We start from the raw sequence: 24,814 nt of genomic DNA, 5'->3' as shown, positions 1-24,814 counted from the left end.
TCTCATTTCAGTTGTGATCATGAATCCCAGAGTGAAAATGCAGAGGTATATCTTGTTATAATTCCATTGTTTCTGCCTAACCTATTTGAAAAGAAATCAGGTTGCATGCATTTATTAACAGTGGATAAAATATGAACCCTATTGAACTTGTTGGAAGTTCAATATGTTGTATTTTTTTCACCCAGCATGGTAATCTTTCTCAGAAAGCTGGTAACATGTCAAAAGAATAGTAACAAGGCACATCTTACCTCCACACTTTTTGTTCTTATGTATTTTGTACATTTTGATGTTGATAATTCATCAGCCTTCTTGAGACATCCTTTAGCCATGTTGTCATGTCACATACCATGTTTGCAACATTAGGCATATCTGGAAGAAGTTCTAAAACATTTTAGATTCTACTTATTGTCCTAATCCTATTCCTGAAACAAAGCAGAACATGTGGTTATTACACCAGGAATAAGGCAGTGATGTACTAATGGCATTGCTTCAACTGTTTTTTTTTACTTGTAGCTATTGCCTTTAGAAAACTATGTTTTCTCAATATAAGTTTTTATTAGAAATGGTTTTAAAATTTGGAAAAAAAATGGAAGCTTCTGTTATTAAGATGTTCATGTAAAGCATATTCATTGTGTAGGACACTGAACAGGCAGCATACAAATATTCTGTCTGTAGTCTAAATTAATTAAATAGTTAATGACCCATGGAAAAATAGGAAGGAGACAGCGCTTCTGAACCCTCTTTCATATCTAAAGCAGATGGTTTGTTTTGTTTTTGCCTTGCAGGGGGATATTGACCACCTAATGAGGACACTGACAACCATAATTTTGGCATAAAATATTTGGCCACAGCCTTTATTCAACATTGAGCGTGGCAAGCATGGGAAGAGAATCATGCCATCTTGTGGTTAGCCTACCACAAGGAAGCCCACCACAGCCTGCCCCTCAACGGGTTGCCTTGGCTATCCAGCCCCAAAACCCGGACATAATGGCAGGCTGAAACAGGGGGGGAGGCACCATGGAGTGACCCCTCTGGGCACCAGCCTCTGTTGGGTTCTCCTGCCCCCCGGAAATGCTAGCCTTCAATCAGGCTCTGCATCCACACAGCCCTTTAAAGGGCCCCCCAAATCTAGGGGAGGACAGCGCACAAGCTTGGCCTCCCCAAAATTGATCCTTCCCATGCTCCACTTCCGCAGGCTGTGACAATTAATCAATAATATAACTCAACATCTAACAAAAAGTCAAACAATTCATAAACAGGGAGGGAGGGTGGGTTTTGCGTCTTTGGGTGCCCTGAAGGGGGGAAAGAGGCCAAAGAATATCAGGCCATCCGTTTAACTGACGCCCAGTTCACCCACACCCCCTGTTGCCATGCCAACACACATACTGCTCAGAGAATGCCAGGGCTGGGCAATCTCTCCAACCAGCCAGGTCCCTGTCGGTGTTCCTCCCCCGCAGCAGCAATGGCCCCCTTAGATAAGTCTTGGGGGCTTTTTGCCTTGCAGGGGGATATTGACCACCTAATGAGGACACTGACAACCATAATTTTGGCATAAAATATTTGGCCACAGCCTTTATTCAACATTGAGCGTGGCAAGCATGGGAAGAGAATCATGCCATCTTGTGGTTACGCAGATGGTTTGTTTTGTTTTTATTGCCATTTGGGACTCAGTTAAGAAATTCGGAGAGGTTTTTAAAGGCAAATGGGATAGATCCAATAGCTGCCATCCATTAAGTTGGATCTAATGACTCTTTTTTTACTAAGCAGAAAGATTTCTTTAGATTCAGTTTAGCAGAAGGGAGTCACTGGATCTAGCCCATTGTTTTTATGGTGATCAAAAGTGATTTTTTGTAGATCAGAAACTGCAAATAAAGCAGCATTTGAAAGTGTTGTTTTCAGCAATGGCAGTATTCCAGCTTCCCTGAGACCGTTTGTGCTTGCTTACATTGAAAGTAATAACTTCGCAGTTCAGTTTTGTATTCCTGTCACCCTTTCCTTTGCATGTGTGTGTTTGTGTATGTTCTTTGGCAGTAGCTGTCTTTGATTAAATGCATACTTAGGCAATGCCAGCTGAGAATGATTTTCATTTTGGAAAGAAAATCATACAGGCAAAAGCGCAACATCTTTTGTCTTAACTGCTATTAGACAATGCTTACTTCTTGTTCTTTTTCGTCATGTTGTTGTGCATTACAAGATAAATATGTCATAAATAGTGTCATAAACTTCCATTGCATTCCCATAGTAAAGAATGTTAGCAGCCAATATCTTTAGAGGCTGAAGAGCAGACTGCAAATGTTGGTTACAACTAAATTTAAAATCCAAGACAAAAATTTCAGTCACCAATAAATTCAAGCTTAAGATGAGGACCATTAACAGTAATGTTGGTGCAATGTAATAAAATATGACTTTATGCTGCTACTGAAGCAAATTAATATGGCATAGTAGGGAAGACCTCTGATCTGGTAATCCCATCAGATCTGGGAAGCTAAGCAAGGTCAGCCCTGGCTATTATTTGGATGGGAGACCTCCAAGGAATATTAGTAGTGGTGGGAATTCAGCTGAATCCAAGCAGGAAAAAAATCTTATTGGTATTTTCTGGGTATTATTTCAGCCAGATATAGAGTGAGATTGAATTTTATCTATCCAAGATGGCTAACATCTGGATAGTTGAAGTTAAAGAGCATTGAAATGATATTCCCAGAGGGGTTCTCCATTATAGCCTATGGTGACCATTAACTATAATAGTCCCCATAGGGTATATTGAAACCAAAGAAAAATGGGATTCCCAAATATTTACTAAATTGAAATACCATGCTAATATTGGGAAATACAGATGTTTTCTGAGTTCAATATGCTTGAACCAAAACATGTCATTATTGTTGTTTGCACACCCCTTAATATGATGGCCATGACACAGAAGAAGGCAATGGCAAACCACCTCTGAACGTCTCTTGCCTTAAAAACCCTCTGAGGTTGCCATATGTGATTTGGTGGCACTTTCTACCACTACCAGTAGGAAAGATTGCCAGTGTGAATAGTCATGACCAAATTGGAGAAATAACATGTAAGCCTTTTTGAGGATGACATAATTGGAAATTCTTGGTTAAGAGTTTGAATCCTCTTTTTTCCCAGCAGCACTTCTAAATATATCTGTATCAGCAAAGTATCAGCAGAATTTTCTACTCTACAACAGCATAGAGAAAGGAGCTGAAGCTTATGGACAGTCTTGGAACTGCACTACTTTATAATTCAGAAGTAGTATCATTTTATTAAACATTCCAATGTTTCAAACTGCCTGCAAGCAGAAGGTTCTACTTTATCCTTCTTTAGGATTGCCAGCCACCTCTGCAATGCTGGTGCGGGAGGGGGCCATTCTCTGGGAGCTCCCAGATGTGCTGTCAACTCCCCACTGTGGGGGGACTTTCACTTACCCAAACCTTAGAAGAGCATCTGGCATGCTGACATTGCACAAAAGTGACATCACCACATCAGAGACATCAGGGGGCAACATTCTGGCTTTTGGGGAAAATATGGTAATGAAGCCAATTTTTCATAGAGTTTTGTCCAGAAACCAGAGCATTACTCCCCCCTCCCCCAATGACCCCAGTGTGCCAATGTCACTTCCAGATAAAGTCAGCATGCCAGACACTCTTCCTGGTACTGGTGAGTGTGGGAAGGAGTATGGGTGGCAGGTATCAATTCCCAGAAATCAGAACAAAACTTTCATGGATGACTCTTAAGAAACCACAATGGTTTTCATCTTTTGGTTTGTTAAACAATCAAAAATAGTATAAAAGAGTTGTTACATTTTTTTTGTAGTATTTACATTATAATTGTAAATGACTGCTTGGTCTCATAGATACTTCAAAATCTACATTACTGTTTTTTATTTTTTTCCTTTTTCCTTTCTGATGTACTTGAAATAAATTCACTTGTTCCCTCTAGTTTGTTTACCAGGCCTGGATTACTGATCCTAAAACTGCCCTCAGACAGAGGCGCAAAGAGAAGAAAAAGTATGAGAAAGAAGGGAAACAGAAGCATAAAGGATCTGAGGATGGTACGTATGCCATTTCAGGGCCACAGCAGGTTGTGGCAGAAAATGGGTTCATTAATGCAAGTGCTAGTCTGCTCTTAATAAATAAGATCTGTGCCAACGTCTCTCTATATGGCAGTAAAATAGAAAGTGCTTTATAATTTAGCAGTGAAGATATAGTGGGAAATTGTGCATTATATACTGATACCTGTATACCTAATAGTGGCAGCCATCTCTAAAGAACTAGTTGCAGTGAAGTATAACCAGTACTTAAGGTGGTTTTAATTGGCAATGGAAAAAGTCACTGAACAACCAAACCAAGTGCAAGTTAGCCAACTAACATAATTCATTCAGACATTCAGCTCAGACTGAGCAATGCTGTTTGTACTTTTAAATATTAATTGATAAAACAAAGACTTCATAGACGAACACAGTTAATTTGGTATAATGGCATGTCTTAAATGAATTAACTATGTAGAATGTGAAATAGCCTACAGTAAACAGCATGCATCTCTACATTTTTACTAAAGATGTATAAACTCCCAGAAGGTTTTGCTCATTGCTTGTTGATTTGTCAGTTGCTATAGATATGGAATGTGAAGAAAAAGAGGAACCTGTCAAAAAGAAATCTGATGGACCTGGTAAGTAGTAAAGCAAGAAAAGGCATCCATTAAATCCATAAACAAAAGACCACATGACTATTTATTCAAGGCAATCCAGAAAGCTGCTGAAGAGGAACAACAAATGGGATTGTTTGAGGCAGAAAGTATGCATCACTGTGTCTATAAAATTATGTAGCAAGAAAAACTAGTTCAGCTCCTTAAAAAGTGAAAAGAATAAAATGTATCTGTCTTATCTCAGCAGTTTTGACACACTGAAAACAGAAGGCAGCTAATAGGACAGTTAGGGGGCCAGTGATATAATGAAAATAGAATGCAGTAAGACCCAGTGTTGTCTAATCATAGAAATAATTTCTGCAAACAAATAGCAAATGTTTCAGAGTTCAAAGTTGCAATGAATAGGAGGGGGTTGAATGTATTTTTTAAATTACTGAAGTTTAAATGTTTATCAAATTCAGCACCAAATAAAGAATAGTAACAATGGTTATGATGTTCTAGATAGATGTCCAGTCATCCACAAATATTTGCTTCTGTGATGACTGCTAATTTTCTAATATTTTTCCCCTCCCCAGATAACATTATCAAAAGAATATATAACATTTTGAAGTTCACCTGGGTTCTTTTTCTGGCAACAATTGATAGTTTTACAACTTGGCTCAATTCAATTTCAAGAGAGCACATTGACATTTCCACTGTGCTTAGAATCGAAAGATGCATGCTTACTAGAGAGATCAAAAAGGTAACATGGTATGCTTATATTGTGTATATGATGACATTAAATGCCAGGCCCTCAGCTACTCCGCTGTTGCTGAATATGAACACTTTTATTGATTTACCAAGTAGATTGAGTTTATTTTTAAATGATTGTTGAAGGAGAATACAGGATTATTGCAGTTTCCAACTTTTATCTAAAGTTGAGCATGGAGAAATCCTTTGGGTAAGACTTGATGGTAGGAAGAGTGACACTCCTGTTCTGTGATATAACTCTGACCATGCTATCCTAAGCAGAATTACATCCTTTTAAAGTCCAACAGACCTAGATGAGTATATGCTTATGAAGGTACTGAAAGACACTCTTGAATCTTTGATCCCCTTAGCCATTTTGTTCTTGCGAGGACACCTAAAAATATACATCCAATTGTCATATCTTATAGAATAGAAATGCTGTATTCTAGCTTCTAAATTCTACCCCTTTTCTTAGGGTAATGTGCCAACTCGAGAGCGTATACATATGTATTACCAGAACCAAATGATGAAGCTTTCCAGGGAATCAGGATTGGATAGAACTGATGAAGCAGGACTGGCAGCTGAGAGGACAGCAAGTCTAGAATCAGCCCCTTCACGTGACAGTGAATCCAGGTATCTCACAGTAACCCTTTCTCCTTCCGCTCCTTAGCTTGTCAATTATAGCAGGTCACCAATCACAGCACAGCAGTTCTCTTGTGGGCTTAAATGTTCTTCCCCCTCAGCCCTGAATTTTTTTTTTATAGGCATTTCAGCGTTGCTATGCAGTAATGCCACAACGCAGATGCATTTTTTAAATAAAAATCAACACTGCTGCATTGCTATGGAGAAATGGCAGAACGTTACAGCATTCCCTCACCCCATTTTGGGATTTATATTTTTGGGGACTTTATTTCTGTCTAGGTGGATTTCTGAGACACTAAATGTGGTCCCTGGAGCCAAAAAACAAAAACATTTTGTGTTAATGGTTGGCTTAAAAACAAGGTGCTTAGACCCCTGTATGATTGGGAAAAGGCTACCCGATCACCCACCCACCCCCCTTTCCCCACTCATTCCCCACTCCAGAAAACAGAAAAGGGGCTGTGTTTTGCCTGCCTGGTCCTAAAAAGACCATCGACCATAAACAAGATTTTATTTCACCTTTGACAATGTAGCTTTGGAGACCATGCCATTTTTTAAAAAAATTACTCAGAGCAGGAAATGGAGAGGGGAGGGCGGGTGTGAGGGCGGGACAAAGCTGCTGAGACTATCGCACATTTCCCCCTCCATACGGTATTATCCCTGGTTGCTAATTTATAGGAAGTGCGATTTAGTTTTGGCGATTCCTGAAATCATGAGTTAAAAATGGCCAAAACTTGACCCAGCTACTGGACAGCCTCGGGATGTAGGCGACATGATGTGGAAGGGGCTCTAAAACCTGCCAACATTCAAAGGCTGTCCAGGATTTCTCATGCGGATATGGTCTAGATAATTGAAATGTGGAATTTCAGGGGAAAGGCAGGCAGAAATTAAGAGGTTTTCTAAAGCTCTGATCATTTACCAACTTTTTATTTTATGTTGTTCTAGCCTTACCCTGAATTAAAATCATTGTATTCTATAACCAAAAAGCTCCTTAGCTTCTTCCTAAATGTTTTATCTCAGTCTTTGTATTGTGCATGGCCGGCAAGCAGGTTCACTACTGTACCATGTAGATATTCGGATAGTATTTAACTTTGTAACTGTCTACACTGCTAGCTGCTGCACTGAAGCAACCACACTGTTATTGTCAAGACAGTCAACCCTTGATGATATAGATGGACAAGACCTTATTCCTAAAACCAGTGAGCGTGCTCGACCTAGACTTCGTAAAATGTACAGCATGGATATGTCCTCCTCATCCGCAGACAGTGGCAGCATCATATCAAGGTGCTTAACCCATGCATGATTTGTTCACTCATTTATCTTGACCCTTTTTTTTACAAGGTCATGAGTTTGCTTTTTATGTTTCAGTATGAGTAAAATTCTTCACATACTCATTTGAAGCATCTTTCACATCTTTAAATTCATACTTGCAGATTCATATGGAATTGTGTATAATTTTAATAATTTCTTCGTCCCTTCTGATTTCAATCTTAGGTTCCTAAACTAGATGGTTGTTGTTTTAAAAAATTACAGTTTGGAATGCTGGCTTCAGATGCTAGTTTGAATAGAATCTAGGTTAGCAATTAACAACATTGCTAACAAGTGTCTGGATCCAAAGTACCATTTGTGGAAGTCAATGGAAACAATATTGTGCTCCCCAACTCCAGCTGTTGTGACCACAATGAGGGCAGGTCAGAAGGCAGCTTGACAAGCACAGCAACAGCAAAAAGAATTGAAATCTCTGCTAGTGTTTAGCCCTTTGCAATTGTTACTGCCATTTGCCCACTGCTTGCTCTTTGGGCTTACCAATGCTAGCCAGTCATATGGGGGGAGTCATGCTTGGGATCTGGGAAACAGGCTTCAGCTCAAGTGAGTCCCAGAGGACTTGAGACACTGGCTGTTATATTTGTGTCCTGTCAGAAGAATTGGGGTCTGGCACAAATCTGTTGACTCTACAGTGTGCATTCTGTACTAGTGGTAGAACTATTTTTCATATGATGATGTTTTTCTATGTCACTGTTTACAGAACAGTAATGCAACAGAAGGGTTGTGGACCCAACACAACAAGATTTTTCATGGTTAAGACAGGAAGGGCAGTTGCACTGAAATGGAATGAGAGCATGCAATTAAATTTCTTAATACATAACTCCCTATAGTTATGTACCAGCACTGGCTCAATATTAAAATTCATCAGCATAACAGAATGGGGGGGGGGAGGTGTCTATGAAATAAGAAGTTGACAAATATGTTCTTCTCCATGTTCCTGACAGTGAGGCCACCCAAATCACCATGCTGTATTCCCGTCAGGGGACAACAGAAACCATTGAAGAAGTTGAAGGGGAAGAACATGAAGAAGGGGCAGAAGGTGCATCAAGACAAGAGCATGATATGGAAGATTATTGTCCGGATTCTGAGGGAGCTGCTTATACCTCTGATACTGATGTGCCATCCTATTCTGCTTTGGATGGTATTGCTGAACCACCTCCTTCATATAGCAAAGCTGTGAGCTTGGAACTTTTCCCCTTAGATGGTTCCCAAGATGACTCTTCTGACAAAAATCATATGATGGTGAGTCCAGATGAATTGGACGCAGACAAATCAGAGGACCCTATACTCCCCCCATTGACCCATGAGCTGACTGCAAGTGAACTGCTTCTAAACAAGTAAGAACCATATAACAACTTTTTTCACAGCAACATCCATGACTATGAAGGAAATCTTATAATAATTGACATATTTCTGTTTAGCTGGAGTATGAAAATACACAGCTTTTTCATTGCAGTTACTTTAACACGCTGATGTTTAGTGGGAACAGTGTGTTTGTCTTCTCAAATATATTTATTAAATTCCATGCTCATGACCTTCCCATCCTTTCAGCTGATACCAGTGGCATGTATGATAGGGTATTAAGGCATACTCCTATCCAAGTATGAGCGATTCCTATACCTTATTAGTTGCATTAATTTAGTTGCAACTGTATTGTTTGTTAGCTTTATGTACTACATTTTTTTATCTTGTGCTTTCTCTAAGCACTTGAAGGAAGAATAATGGTTCTCTAATCCATTGTGTCTTTATAACTAATTAGGGATGCTAACCTCCAGGTGAGACCTAGGGATCCCCTGAAAGTACAGTTCATCTTTAGACTACAGAGATCAGTTCTTCTTGAGAAAATTAGTGCTTTGAAGGGTGGAGTCTATGGCATTGTCTCCATACTCCATCTCCAAATCTCAACAAGTTTCCCAATTTGGAACTGGCAACCTTAGTCCCCCAACTGCTGTGAGTAGCCAGTGGGGTCCTAAAGGTAAAGGTAAAGGTATCCCCTGTGCAAGCACCGAGTCATGTCTGACCCTTGGGGTGACGCCCTCTAGCGTTTTCATGGCAGACTCAATACGGGGTGGTTTGCCAGTGCCTTCCCCAGTCATGACCGTTTACCCCCCAGCAGCAAGCTGGGTACTCATTTTACCGACCTCGGAAGGATGGAAGGCTGAGTCAACCTTGAGCCGGCTGCTGGGATTGAACTCCCAACCTCATGAGCAAAGCTTTCAGGCGGCTGCCTTACCACTCTGCGCCACAAGAGGCTCTTGCGCCACAAGAGGCTCTAGTGGGGTCCTAGCAAAGCTATAAAACTAAATTAGGCTACAGCAAGCTTTTCTTGACAAAAAGGGATTTGACCCTGTAAGTCCCAGTTCATCATTAATTGGTGTATCTCACTGGTATTTCCTTTTCTATCTATCCAAGTTTTCTTTTCTGCTCACAAATTTGAACTAGAGACTAATTTACAATGAAATGCAGTGAATGTTTACTTCACAATCTTCTAGTGATTTGTTCTTATTATTCATTGAGGGCTACTTCACATATTACAAAATGTTCATTTAGAAGGCACATGCCATCCCACATGGGATTTTCAGTGTATACTATATACATTGTGCATTTTGTCTGATGGGGAGTCACAAGTAATTCGAGCTTTCTAGAACATGTATATGAATCAAAAAAGTGCAATACTTTCAAACAGGGGTCCCCAATATGGTGCCCCTGGGTGCTTGGATGCCCACCAACAACTTATCTGGTGCCGCCAAGTGTCCCTTTAAAGGGGTCAGAGCCAGTTAGGGCTCTTGCCCAGCAAGGTTTCTCATTGACCACTGGAGATTTGATTGTCTGTGCAGAGTTTTTCAAACACTGCTTTGGCCAAAGCTGCCACAACAGAACAAGGATATTCACTGTGTTTCTGACGTTAAGCTATGCCAATCATTTTGTGACTGCTTGCATCTCTGAGGCAGCCATTTTATGAGAGCTATTTGTTGTTGTGCCCACCATGCCATGTCAGAATTACAAACATGCCCACAGGCTCAAAAGGTTGGGTATCCCTGATACATTATTGGTCATTATGACTATTATAGTTTCTCTCAAGCATAAATTTTGCAACATTGACAACACCAGATGTTTAACTTTGTCTCCCCCTGTCTTCAGCTAGGTTCCAATACCTGTGTCCAAGGACTTCTTTTTTTATTCTTTGATCAACAGGGCCCCTCAGTGCATTACAGATTTCTTTTTGCAATTGGTTTGGCAATTCTGTAATTTTAGGGGGGTATTTGTAGCTTTGTTTGCTTGCTGTGTGACAGAAATGTCATTCAGGAAACTGAGGTTTAAAGCCCTTCAGACCAACAAGTGGCCATGCTATGAATAGAGATACCTAATAATCAATACTTTCAGACTTTCTGCAGTATTAAAATATTCACACAGTAAGTCGCTTTCACCTTACTTTGTTCCCCTAGAATGTTTCATGATGAAGAACTGGAAGAGTCAGAGAAATTCTATACTGGTCAGCCTCGATTTTTGCTGCTGATTTATGCTCTCTATAATACACTCGTAGCCCGTTCAGAAATGGTGTGTTACTTCGTGATTATTCTTAATCACATGGTCTCCGCCTCCATAATTACCCTTGTGCTTCCTATCCTTATTTTCCTTTGGGCCATGCTGTCTGTCCCAAGACCTAGCAAGCGTTTTTGGATGACTGCTATTGTCTACACTGAGGTATGTTGTCTTTCTCTATCTTTGAAGTATTGTACATAGCCATTCAGGAGGACTTTTTGTCAGAGTAAATCTGGGTTGTAAAATGCACAGAAACAAGATCTGATGTAATTTATGATTAATGGGCTTAAAGATATGTAACTGAGATCAGAACTTGGTATATGGAACCCATTTCCATCAAGTCTCCTCCACAAAAATAACTTTATTTTAAATATATTAATGCTACCTGAAAGAATGTAAGACGACTACCTGAATGTAAGATGACTACCTTAAAATAGTTATTGTCTGTAAATTGTACACAAATTAAACACAGCTCCATCTTTTTCTTGATGATTCTATGACAGTGGGGCTAGTCTTCCCTTTAGGTAAACAGAGGTATTTTGCCATTAATAGTAAAAAGAAAAAGGTAAAAGTAAAAGATATGAAATACACAATGTGAAAATATGGTTATTATTTGGACTGAAAATATCTGAATGCACATCCTTAGTTTCCAGGGCTGCAAACAGCAGAAGGGATTTAATTAGATAAGGGAAAGAACATCCAGAAGGTCCAGTTTCCCCAAGACAAAGTGCATGTAATTATATTTCAGAGCACAGAGGGGAAAGTGTAAGCAACAGGCTGAGTGTACAACTGTTGAGAAGTTAAGAGGAATCTGAGTAATAAACACAAACTTGCAAAGAGCAGGAATTACTTTTAGTAATGTACAAACCATTTCAAGTCTAATTCATTTCAAGTCTAATTCAATTTGTTTTAAATCTACAGTATATATGATTTCTAACTCAGCAGAAATATTTATTTTGAAGTACTGCAACTTTAACATCTATTAAATGTCCAGGGAGACTGCAGTGCTCTCTCCCTGGCTTCTGGGTATTAAAGTCTGATTCATGTGCATTTGTTCTTTTGCTTTGACACTATCCAGTTTGGTCTTTTTTAAATGGCAGAAGGACATTGCTGGTACATGACACATATTACATTAGATGAAGTGCAACTGTGAATGAACCTTCAGTGATAATATTATTAGGTCTTGTAACAGAGTCAGTGTACTGAGAACAGAGTAGTCACTGGGGGCTGTGGCAGAGGCTGGTCTATGAATTTCATCTCAGATTTCATTCTTTTGATTGTTTTCATCAGTGCTTAACAGTGAAATATATGCACCCTTGCTCTTGGTAACTTGGCATTCCAGACTGTCTTTGAGATAGCTTCCCCTACCATCCCCCTTTTGTATTTGTAGTTTTGCTGATAAAGCTCTCTGAAAACTAAACATAACACTCCATGTTTCTGAGTGGACTCTGGCCTGTGAAAGCCTATGCCATAATAAATGTGTTAGTCATTAAGTTATTATGAGATATTTTTGTTATTTTGTCAGCAGCATATTAGTATGGCACCCCTGTGGAATTGGGCAATGAAATTATTGCATTCTCATATAAGTGTGTAATCATCTGGAGTTTATTTGTATTAAATTCTAGACTTTGAAGTACACATGCAATACATAATTAATTTACCGAATTCAGTAAGTAGAAGTTTTGTATTTAATTCATATATGACAAATGGGTTTGTATAAACCATTTTTGTACAAACTCTGCTTGGTTTGTATAACCCTGCTTTCCCTACAAACCAGAGTTTGTTTATAAACCACAGTTAGCTTTCTGCTTGCCTTCTTTTCCACTTCTAAGCAGTTTCCTGAATTCCTTTAAACTGCCAGACCTCTATATATGCAATTCATTTGCTATTGCAAAACACAGTGAATTGGGGGGGGGGGGGGACAGAAGGCTGGGATAAGACAAGCCACCTCCTTCTGGTCTTGACTAAGGAGCCCAGTTTACTCATTCCTCCTTTAGTTTATCTGCTTCACTGAATTCATGAACTTTACATGTATGAAATAAAATGTATGACTTATAGTTTCCTTCCTTCCTTCCTCAGACACCTTCACCCCGCCCTTTTCTATTCAAGCCACTTAAGCACATCTGCTGAACTGTACTTTGAAATAAGACATATTTTACGTCACTTTCTATTTTGCCATTTCTCTTCATTACTTTTTTTTTAAATTCAGGTTGATATAAGGCTACTTTTCATTTGTACTTTTTTTTTATTCATAGGTGGCAATAGTTCTAAAGTATTTCTTCCAATTTGGCTTCTTCCCTTGGAATAAAAATATTGAACTCACAAAAGATCAACCTTTCTTTCCTTCTAATATTATTGGTGTTGAGAAGAAAGAAGGTTATGTTCACTATGACCTTGTTCAGCTACTTGCATTGTTTTTCCATCGATCAATTTTAAAGGTATTTTGAAATGTATATGTGTATTGTGCTTAAATTAGCTTTGCTTTTTGTTACAAAGTAGTAATTTTGTTTTTGTGTGTAACTGTCAGCATACTGGACATCTGTCATATTTGGATTACCATTTTTGTGTTACAGATAATAAGACTGGGATACAAGGAGAGTTGATCGTACTAAACTCCAAAATGCACAATGGAAAATCAGATCCGAATATGATTAGTTAACTGATACTGCCCCTGATGTGATGTTTATGCATACTGTTCTTTCAGACCTTACTAAGAGTTATTTACATGATTATGTTCCCAATCTTGTGGTATTCAAGGCAACTTTGAAAATGTAGATGGCTTAGCAGGCAGATATGACAATAGGAGTATCAAACTTCCTAATTTACTACTGAAATATGTGCTTTGTGCTTTGATTTGTATGCATTTCAGCTCTGTATTTTAAACACAGTTTACACAAAAAAACTGGCTTTTGTAGTTTTCTCAGGTTGTGGTAGTTTTTGCTCCTAGCATTTCGCCTGCCTCTGTGGCTGGCATCTTAAGAGGTCTGTCATAGCAGGATGTGTATCTCTCTGTGGCATGGTACAACTGAGGTTGGATGTCCTTTTAAATTATTGACCTTTCAGGTGGAGGTGAGATTTATTTGCATGTGTGAGGCTAACGGTTTCCCTTTGTCTGAGGTTTGACTGTGTGTGACTCATCTCAGGAACTGGACTGAAGGGATGGGGAAAGAAAAGGAGTCTGTAGTCTTGTGATGTTTGAGGAAACTCCTGGTTTGTTTGTTTCTTTTTGCTTCTGCTAGTTATTTATGCCAGGAACCAGATTGTGTTGATCTTTAGACTTTCTCCCTTTTTGTTAAAACCCTGTTGGTGTTGATGTATTTCAATGGTTTCCCTGTGTAATCTGTCATAATAGTTACTAGTGTTATCCAGTATTACCATGTCCTCAAGATTTTGTATCCAGCTTGGGCTAGAGCATGCTCGGCTACCGCTGATTTCTCGAGTTGGTTCAGCCTGCAGTATCTTCCATGCTCTTTTATTCTTGTCAGAATGTTGCATTTTGTAGATCACGTGTACAGTTGTCCACAGCTGCATGGTATGTGATAGACCCCCATAGAAGTGTCCTTTGCATACTGTATCATTTGTTGTATTTCCTTGGTGGGTCTGGAGATGTTTGAAGGTTATGTTTTTCTGTTAGTTTCTCTATGCAATTATTTCCTTGATGAATGGAACAAATATCTTTCCTGCGTGGGGCTGGCTTTTTAATGAGTTTTTGACTTGATTTTGTAGCTCTGTTGTAGAGTAGCCATTTGTTTGCAGAACCCATCTTAAAAGCGATTCAGTTCATCAGTGAGAAGATGGGGTTCACAGATCCACTTTGCTTAATCCAAAAATGCTTTGATTATGCTCCTCTTTTGCTGTGGGTGATAATTGGAGTTTTTGTGAAAATACCAATCTAAGTGGGTTGGTTTTATGTAAACTCTGTGCCCAATTGTTGGTTCATTTTATGAGTAACCATGACATTAAGAAAGGGGAGTTTTCCTTCTTTTTCCTTTTCCATGGTGAATTGTATGTTTGAGTGGATGCTGTTAAGTTGGTCTAGAGGAAACTTCAGCGTCACCTGGATAGAGGCAGTTCCTGTGGTTCAGTAGGAAAGGGACAGATCAGGAAGCGCATTCGCCACTTGTGTACGGGTGCAGTTGAAGATGTCACACTCTGTCAGGAATCTGGATGTGACCCTTAATGCCTCCCTTACAATGGAGGCTGAAGTCACTAAAGTAGTCCAACTGGTATTTTTCCATCTGCACCAGGCAAGACTACTAGCGCCCTCTCTGTTCCCAGAACACCTAGCCACAGTGATTCAAGTGATTATCATTCCATCCGGTATTACTATAACTCGCTGTATGCAGATCTCCCCTTGTTCCTGACCTGGAAACTGGAGCTGGTGCAGAATACAGCTGCTAAGGTCCTCACTAGAACACCTTGGAGGGCCCACCTCCAGCTGATGCTGAGGCAGCTGCATTGGCTACCTGTTAAATACCAAATCAGATTCAAGGTCCTGGTGTTATCCTTTAAGGCCATTTGTGGGCTTGGTCTAGTATACCTAAGGGGCTGCCTTTCTCCGTATGCCTCCCACAAGACTCTTCACTCTGCAGGTTTGAATCAGCTTGTGATCCCGGGCCCATGGGATGTTCATCTAGCCCTGGCCCATGCCTGGTAAAATGAGTTCCCAGAAGAGTTGAGGGCCCTGCCAGAACTGACACAGTTCTGCAGGGCCCGTACAGTGGAGTTCTTCTTCCAGGCTTTTGGTTGAGACCAGACAATCTTGCCCTTTTTTGGGCATAGGGGCATATATTATGTTGCCCTTCCTCAGAGACTCCCCTATAACATCATCATCCAGTGCCAGCTGGATAGAGGCAGTTTGGCCATTCTTGTGATGTTAGACCTTTTGGCTGCTTTGACATGGTCGACCACAAGCTCTTGATCCACCATCTCACAGGGATGGGGATACATGGGACAGCCCTCCAATGGCTGCTCTCCTTCCTGCAGTACCAGTCACAGAGAGTTGCTTTGGGGGATGAGTTTCTGTGCCCCTTTTGGCTCCCTTGTGGAATCCCACAGGGGGCAGTCCTCTCCCCTACACTTTTTAACATCATTATGCGCCCTCTGGCTCAGCTAGTCGGGAGCTTGAGGTTGGATGCGATCAGTATGCAGTTGACACCCAGCTCTATCTCCTCATGGATAGCCACCTGGTCTCTCATTTGGAACCATTCACCAGATGTTTGGAAGCTGTAGCTGGGTGACTTGAGCAGAAACTCAACTCCTCCAAGATGGAGGTCTTATGGTTAGGAAGGAAGGGGGCAGGCCAGAAAATGCATCTGCCTGTCTCACCCCTTGCCAGGACACAACATCTCACCCCTTGCCAGGAATCTGGGAGTGATCCTTGATACCTCCCTTTCTATGGAGGCACAGGTCACGAGAGTAGCCAGACATTCTACCAGCTACATCAGGTGAGGCTACTAGCACCCTACCTGTCCTCAGAGCACCTAGCCTTGGTGATCCATGCAGTGGTCACCTCCAGAATTGACTTCTGTAACTTGCCCATGTCTCTGACCCAGAAATTGCAGCTGATACAGAATGCAGTTGTTATGGTCCTCACAGGAAAACTTTGGAGGGTCCATATTCAGCCTGTGCTGAAATGTATGCTCATAAATGTTTTACATAAAGAGATGTGTATTTATTTTCTTTTATTAGGATTCACCAAAATATCACACAACAATTAGAAATCTTTTGAGTTCTCCGCAACTTAAATGGGTTACAGGTCTATTGTTTTTGGAAGATTTCTGTGAACTAACATGGGTGCAAAAAATCTTAGTTTGTAATTTGTTTTCATTAGTGTCATGGATTGTGGGATGATGAAGATGGAGGAGATTTCATCAGCAAAGATGACTCTGATGATGAGATGTCCGAGTCATACAGGAGAGGTTCTGCTGACTCTCTGACATCAGTTAACTTGGCAGCATCTGTTGAGTCTATACATGTCCATTTCCCAGAGCAGCAAACTGCCATCCGTAGGAAAAGTTCAAGCAGTGGATCACAGCTCTCACACAGATCCAGCTTTTCCTCACACCGGTCAAAACGAGGTCTGTGAATTGTTAATAACGAGGCTCTAAAACTGAGTGGAATATTTGTATTTGCTTCTGTGAGGGTACAACCATGATATTCTATAACTAAAGAAAAGAGTGGAATGTATTTGATGTCCATTCTTAATTAATTTCTCAGACAATAACTATGTTAGTTACAAGTAAATGTGTGAAAATTATAAAGCAGAATTAAACCAAAATGAGGCAATTGCTTCAACAATCATGGTTTCAAACTTTCTGAATATTTAAAGAGCAGCCAAAAGAAAGGGATTTTAACCTATCTTTTACCAAGTATTTCCCCATGCATAGACTTCTTCTCCTTCCTCCAAATTGGGCTCAAATAAGAGTTAAACACTGTCCCACCGTCATTGCTTCTCCTCTGAAATATATTTCCTCAAATTCACATTATCCAGCACAAGGCTTGGGAAATTATACAGTAACCATTTTAAATTATAACCTTTTTGCAATATTTAGCAAATATTCTGCTACTTGACAATAGAAGAAGAAAGTAATAAATTATCAAATCTTCTTTCAGCAATGGCTCCTTCGTTGCTCTGTTTAATAGTAACTCATAATTCTGTATATCTTTCTCCATTTCCATTCCAGAAAGATACACAAAGTTTACCTGCAGTATCAGTTTACCTGCAGAGATTGAAGCTATGAACAAACAAAACAGATCTTACTAAAAAGCTGATAAAAGCCCCAAGTGTGCAGAAAAGTTTGAAATGTAAAAAGAAAAAAAAAATGAGGGGTTAACCCCCCCCCCCCCATAATAGAAACAGTACATGTACCGTTAAGAAATAAATTTCCTATGAGAACTCAGTTACCATTGTGGGGTTTGCTAGGCAACCCCAAGAGTATTGCCAGCCTTCAAATCTTGGTTTCTACTTTGATTTTTACCCCTGTTCCCTTTCCTCCTGCCCATGAGGGGAGGAATCACTAGCGGCAAGCTCCACAGCAATCGCCGGGTAATTTGTTATCATGGAATTTGTACAACTCTCCAGGGTACTGGCTATCTGATAAAGTAATGCTACCCAACACAAAAAGGCAGCCTTCACACAACTTGCAAAACCTTGTCCCATCCTGTTAGTGGTTACTACACAACTCCCCTGTGTGACCAGTCACCACATAATTTTTGCAAATAGGCCAGACGCCGAGAAGCCTAAGCTAAGGAAAGGTAGGAGAGCTGGGAAAAAATGTTTTTAGAATAGAAATTTGCTGGGCAGCCTTGGGCCACTCAATGCCTTTCAATGGTATTTACCACACAGGGTTATTGTGATGATAAAATGGAGACAAGGCAAATGTTGTAAGCTGCTTTGGGTAACTACTGGGGAGAAAGGCAGCATATAAATGAAGTAAACAAATAATAAAGCTGAGGATGGGAGGGAGGAGATAACGGAATGGTTGATTGGTGAGTGAGGGGGGAGGAAAGAAGGAAGCAAAGAAAAGATAGAGAATACAAGAGCTGCTATGAGGAAAGGAAGATAAAATAGTGTGGGGAGGGGATATAGGGGGAAACAAAGCGACATGCCACCCTTGCAGGATCCCAACTTGTTTATTTCTGTTATTTTAATTGACAGCTTGATTGAATGATTTGGAGGGCTTTTTATTGTTTGCCTTTAAGTATATAAGATCTTAGATGCTGACCTAGTCAGACATTCTTTCACTGTGTGTTACTTCAAAATTGAAGGTTGCACTGCTTTGTTTGAAAATTAAAGGGACATATTGTGCTAAGATTAGCATACCATTCTGTAATATTTTCCTTCTACCGCCCACCCCCACCTTCCCTGTCATTCTCAGGTAGTACCAGCACACGGAATAGCAGTCAAAAAGGGAGCAGCGTGTTGAGCATAAAGCAAAAATCAAGGAAAGAACTTCTTGTGGAAAAACTGCGAGAACAATTGATCAAGGCTAAGGCTTTTACAATTACAAAGTGAGCAGTTAAAGGTTTTATCAGACGTGACTAAAAATAGTTATGCATGTAGAACATAAAGACATTGTACAATAAAATATCCTAGAATTCACAATATGTTCCACCTGCGGGATAACCTTGCACAGAAGACCTTCAAATATAAAGTCTCATTCTCCATATGCATGACCTCGCAATCCCATGTGGTAAGGTGATGTCACTGTCCCATATTTATTTATTCATTTATTACTTATTACAACACATCTCCTCGTGGTGTAAGATGGTTTACAGTATTACTTAGAACATTTTCAATTAAAACTGTATCAGTCCAGGCCTTTGTTTCTGTCACCTCTATGTGATGGTGACATCCGCAGTCTGGGTCCTGCATATCTGAGAGACTGTCTGTCTATCTATATCCCAATAAGAGCACTTTGCTCTACTAACTTCAACCAACTGATGGTCCCTGGCCTCAAGGAGGAACATTTGGTATGAACCAGGGCCAGGGCATTTTCCATCCTGTCCCCTGCCTGCTGGAATGAGCTCCCAGAACACATCTGGGCACTGGCAGAACTAGTACATTTCTACAGGGCTTGTAAGATGGAGTTCTTCCGCATGGAACATCTGCATCTCTCGTGCCCCACACACTTACTATCACATATCATCATTTCTCATCATTACAAGATGACCCAAATCTTACCCTGGCTTTGGAGTATATAGGAAACACCTAAATTAGGTGTATTGAGTGGTATTCTCGCCATTTAATATTTTTACCTAATTTTAATGTATTTTATTCCTTTTTATTCATTGTATTGTTATCTGTACACCGCCCTGAGCTGGCCCTGCTGGAAGGGAAGTATAAAAATCAAATAAATAAATAATCAAAGAACACAGTTCTTTGCGTAGTTGCTTGTTTTAAGAGAGATGGTATTTTCTATTATTTCAGGACACTTCAAGTGTACGTGCCAATCAGACAGTTTTTCTACAACCTCATTCACCCAGATTACAGTGCTGTGACAGACGTTTATGTCCTCATGTTCCTTGCAGACACTGTGGATTTCATCATCATTGTGTTCGGATTCTGGGCCTTTGGGGTATGTTACAAGAGGGCTGATGTGTTTGAATGAATCTGCTGCAGATGATGATCCACTATGGTAAATAAGAGAATTTGTTCTCTGTGTCTTACTGTGCCCTTTTTCTTCCCAGAAACACTCTGCAGCAGCAGATATTACGTCTTCATTATCAGAGGACCAAGTGCCGGAAGCCTTCTTAGTGATGGTGCTAATTCAGTTTGGAACAATGGTAGTAGATAGGGCTCTTTATCTCAGGAAGACTGTCATGGGAAAAGTCATCTTCCAGGTCATCCTTGTTTTTGGTATTCACTTTTGGATGTTCTTTATATTGCCTGGAGTGACAGATAGGTAAATGCTTTTAAAGAATATTATTTAAATTATTTAATTTAGCAATGTTACATCCACTTTCTTAAAGAGTGTACAGACTCTATGCAAATACAAACAATATAGGCAGGGAATCTGCAAGGATTTGCATGGAGACATCTCATTTTCCCCTTCCCCCACCCCTCAGATTCACATTCCAATTCTACTTTGGAAGCCTGCCTTGTGATCTTGTAGTAATCATACTCTCTCAGTCTAACTTGCCTCTGCTTTTCTCCACAATTGGAACCCAAGGTACTTTCATAATTGTCTTCTTCTCCATTTTATCTTCACAACAGGTGTAGATTAACTTGCAGCTGTCCCAAAGTCATGTAGTAAGGTTTCCTAGCAGATAGTATTTTCAGCCTGGGTCTTCCAGATCCTAATCTGAAACTAACCACTACACCACTCACTGCTGTTGAATAGTAGTAAGCCACTAAGTCTGAGTGAGTCATCAAAGTGACATGGTAGCAAGCCACCAAGTGATGGCGTCAGGCTTGGCTTCAGTGAGTCTTTTTCAAAGGCCAGAACATCTCTGGGAAGGATGCTGCCCCTACAATGACCAAGGCTTGTGATACTATTCTACTTACCTAGCAATGGTCAAAGAGGAATCCATATCTTAAACCAACAAGCTCTCTTTTTAGAATTTGGGGGGCTTAAACCCTGAGGTGTGGTTTTTTTAAGATTTCAGTTTTTATTTTATTTTGTAAACCTGGGGTTTTTCTCAGGTTTATAGATGTCTTGTCTGTCAATGGCCTCAGTCTCTTCATTTAAGTACCCACAAACTGGGTCAGAATGAAATATATTGGTGATATTTCTCTTGAACAAACAAAAAGTGTTAACTGTAGTTATTCTAGACCAAATAAATAAAAAGACTAGTGGATGAGGAATAGGCTTCAATGATGCATCAGGTAAGCAGGTTATGAAAGTAAGTTAAAGCATCTGCTTGGGATAATATTTGTTTTACCATATCTGTAAATGAGTTCACTGCAGGGTTGCATTTTTTCTTAGAATGTTTTGTGTCTATCATTGTATTTTCATACTTTAAGTATGCAGTGGGCTGGCTCCAGGTTTCTGCAAATTGAGCAAGGTAGAAGCAGCCCTCTGTGTCCCCAAAGGACAGCTGCTAAGGATCAAGAATTATCCAGAAGAATATACCATAGAGTGCAGTGCTGGGGGTTGGGGGGAGAAATACAGGAGAGGCAGCAAACTAGCTGAAAGCACTTCCTTTGACTTTCACATGGTCTTTTGCTCTGTTTACCAAACTTGTGTTTTTCATTCAACTGTGAGGTGAAGCAATTTACAACTCAGTTACCCTTTCTTTCTACATTCCTCCTCTTTGCTTCTTGGCATATTGTTTCATGTACTCCATCCTTTAAAAATAGTTTCTCAGGCATGCTGGAGGAAGAGAATGTTGTTAAAATTGCTTCCATGAGCTTCCTTCATTTATGAAAACTTGGGTCCAACTCAGTATGTTAAGTGAATATGAACTTGAGAGTGTAAAGAAGTTATTTGCTGGATCTGATAGAACTCTTCCTGGTTGAGTTTTCTTTGAAAGAATTCTAGTGTTGCTAAGTGATCCACTGGAAATTGAAGTTTGACACAAGATATCCCTGATACGTGGTTTAAGAAAACACTGTCTACCAAGAGCACTTGTGAAATGTAGTTCCAGTTTTTGGTATACTATTAGGTAACTGTTGATGTACATTTTACATAATGGTAGCAAAATCTAAGCAAATAGATATCCATGGAGATGGGCCACGGCTTAATGGCAAATGATTTGCTTTCCATGCAGATCTCAGGATCCATTGCCAGGATCCATTCCTGGCAACTCCAGTTTACATGTAGTAGGGAATGTGAACGGCTTCTGTTTGAGTTCTGAGAGAAAACTACTAGAAGTCATAATACAGAATAGGCATATGCAAAAAAAAACCTCGGTATTTTTCAGGTTTGGATGTATCAGACTTGAAAAATATCAGCAGTTCCGAAATCCCAATACCAGTACAGCATTGGGATTCAGGAAAGCTGAATATTTTTTACTCTGAGGCATTTAAAGAGACATCCAGTTAAATGCCTTAGTGTAAGAGTGGAGGTCACTTCAAGCCTGTGTAGCATTTAGTCCATGTGAATTCCATCTCCCCCAAGCACAACCTTTTTGGAGGCTTAAAGAGGCCCTTTTCTCTTTTTGAAAGTGGAAAAACTGGCATGCTCTAGCCTATCAAATCTATCATTCCCCTTTTACAAATTTACTTTAGATAAAATTCATTTTATTGCACAGTTGACTTGTTAATTGAGGATTATGTTATTTTTTTATATTATTGGAATTCTTTCTACTTTTTAAGTTGCCATATATATTTTATAAATAAATCCCCAGCATTTTGATATTGATTGCCAAAATAGCATTGGAGTCTTTGACTTAGTTTGCTGAACACTAGGGTTTTCTTCCACAGCAGTTTGAACTGTGCAATCGTAAGAATTCTGACTTTCCATCTTCTCTTTTTTCTAAAAGCAGCTCTCTTAAAAAAGACTACCTAAACTTGGGGTGGAGTCTTCAAAAGTATCATCCAATGCAGTAATGAGAAAGATTAACAAGTACTATGCATGTATAAAACTCATTTTCTTTCTCTTTAAATTCCATTGCAGGAAATTTAGCCAAAATATAGTCGCACAACTCTGGTATTTTGTGAAATGTGTTTATTTTGGATTATCCGCATATCAGATACGTTGTGGCTATCCAACCCGTGTACTTGGAAATTTCCTCACAAAAAGTTATAATTATGTAAACCTCTTCTTATTTCAAGGGTAAGGGTCTGCCTATCTATCCACACCCTGTGTTTCTTTGTTAATATCTCCTGTTTTTTTTCCAGTTGACAGTTTAAGATTTTCTTTGCCTCGGGAGTTATTTAATGTTGTTAATTTATGAACATTAGTGAACTATTATTTAAATCAGCGGTTCTCAATCTTTTGGGGGCTGTGACCCCAACTTTGCCAATGGCGACGCATACGCAGTCGCACAACAATCAAGGCGGTATGGAGACGGCCATTTGCCCGCCTCTGCCCGCTGCCACCACCACCTGCCGCCAGAAGGGACGACCTCAACATGCGCCAGTGAGTTTCCCCAGATGGATGCAGCAAAGTAAGGAGACACGGCATAGGCTTGTGTGGGCCGCATGGTCTCTCTCGCCCTCCTGGCCATCGGGGAGGGTGAAGCCTGCGTTAGCGGGTGGGCGGGGGACAGCTGTTGCAAGCCGCCTCGTTGGCTCTTCTTGGCTGTGCAGCTGGATCATTTGGGCTCCTCCTCGCCACCTGCCCACTTGTCCGCCCGCCGGACAGCTGGGACCCTCTTGAGATCGGTTGGCTTCCACACGGGGCTTCACAGGGGATTTGGGGAACAGCAGGCACGTCAGGCTAGCTCCCCCAGGCGCGTGCGCAGGCGCACAACAATCTGGAGTGGCCAATGCCATGGCACTGCCGGCCGCTTGCTACCACCATCGCAGCCACCAACCTGGCAACCCCACGGAAGGAGTCAGGCGACCTCACTTGGGGTCGGGACCCCAAGGTTGAGAACTACTGATTTAAATAATGTTATGTCAATACATCCAGTGCAGTTACAATTAAAATTAGGAAAAACAAAACAATGTAGAAATTGTCTCAGCTGATATGAACTGGCCTAGGTATCTCTCTTCCCTTCCCTTCCCTTTAGGTCACAGGTCTTGAAATAGTTCTTCAACTTGGGGGGAAAGCTGCCCAAACTGTTTTTTCTCAGGCTTTAGGTAATTTCTTCATGAGCTGATAGCACGAGTTCTAAGTATTAACTTGGTTAAGAGTCTACAAATAATCTGAATTTTTGTATTAGATTAAATATCATGGTTTAAAGCTGATTATGTGCAATGATCTCTCTGTGTTTAGGTTCCGCCTGGTTCCATTTTTGACTGAGCTGAGAGCAGTAATGGACTGGGTTTGGACAGATACTACATTAAGTCTTTCTAGCTGGATCTGTGTTGAAGATATTTATGCCCATATATTTATTCTGAAGTGTTGGCGGGAATCTGAAAAAGTAAGAAAAACATTTGTGGTGAACATCCCCCCGTAACTGCATATTAAAGAATTATATTGGGGGAATATATCTTTCTACAAAAAGTATACCTTGTACACAAGTATAGAAATTGTAAGAACAAACAGAACATTGAATAGAAGCAGACAAAAAATAAAATAAGCACAACTCACAAATTGATGTATTCTGATAGCTTTGGAAAAGAAAATGTCACAAAAATGATAATGATCTGTGCTCCTCACATAAAGAAATTTTGTCAATAAAGCTTGAGGAGAATAACTCTAACGTGTACTGAAAAAAATGCATTACAAGAACTATTAGTAAAAAATAAAATTAAGGGTCTAGAACACAGATTAGTTAATTTACTGATATATTCAAATCATACAACCCGAAACAGGGGAACAGAGAAGACCCTGAAGGGGCAGCCATTGTGGGGAGAGAGCTCCAGCCTGGA

The 24,814-nt window shown here is 40.1% G+C and overlaps 1 protein-coding gene across 7 annotated transcripts in view; it reads left to right on the top strand.

Annotated features, from left to right (window-relative positions):
* The window catches only part of PIEZO2 (piezo type mechanosensitive ion channel component 2), a 273,980-nt gene that overhangs the window by 229,957 nt on the left and 19,209 nt on the right, over positions 1-24,814 (top strand). For 6 of the 7 annotated variants that reach the window (XM_077352782.1, XM_077352780.1, XM_077352783.1 and 3 more), the window contains 14 exons: positions 3,946-4,057; positions 4,612-4,674; positions 5,226-5,392; positions 5,855-6,012; positions 7,132-7,302; positions 8,289-8,681; positions 10,791-11,049; positions 13,143-13,325; positions 16,721-16,967; positions 18,768-18,900; positions 19,820-19,967; positions 20,080-20,294; positions 22,950-23,108; positions 24,216-24,363. In XM_077352782.1, coding sequence (XP_077208897.1) covers positions 3,946-4,057; positions 4,612-4,674; positions 5,226-5,392; positions 5,855-6,012; positions 7,132-7,302; positions 8,289-8,681; positions 10,791-11,049; positions 13,143-13,325; positions 16,721-16,967; positions 18,768-18,900; positions 19,820-19,967; positions 20,080-20,294; positions 22,950-23,108; positions 24,216-24,363 — 2,556 coding nt within the window. Of the gene's footprint in view, positions 1-3,945; positions 4,058-4,611; positions 4,675-5,225; positions 5,393-5,854; positions 6,013-7,131; positions 7,303-8,288; positions 8,682-10,790; positions 11,050-13,142; positions 13,326-16,720; positions 16,968-18,767; positions 18,901-19,819; positions 20,028-20,079; positions 20,295-22,949; positions 23,109-24,215; positions 24,364-24,814 lie in introns of those variants that run through there. The other variant, XM_077352787.1, reaches the window with a different exon arrangement.

This window comes from Paroedura picta, chromosome 9 (genome assembly GCF_049243985.1).
Source record: "Paroedura picta isolate Pp20150507F chromosome 9, Ppicta_v3.0, whole genome shotgun sequence".
NCBI lineage: Eukaryota > Metazoa > Chordata > Lepidosauria > Squamata > Gekkonidae > Paroedura > Paroedura picta.
The sequence above is the reverse complement of the archived record's forward strand: the minus strand, read 5'-3'. Positions and strand labels throughout refer to the sequence as shown.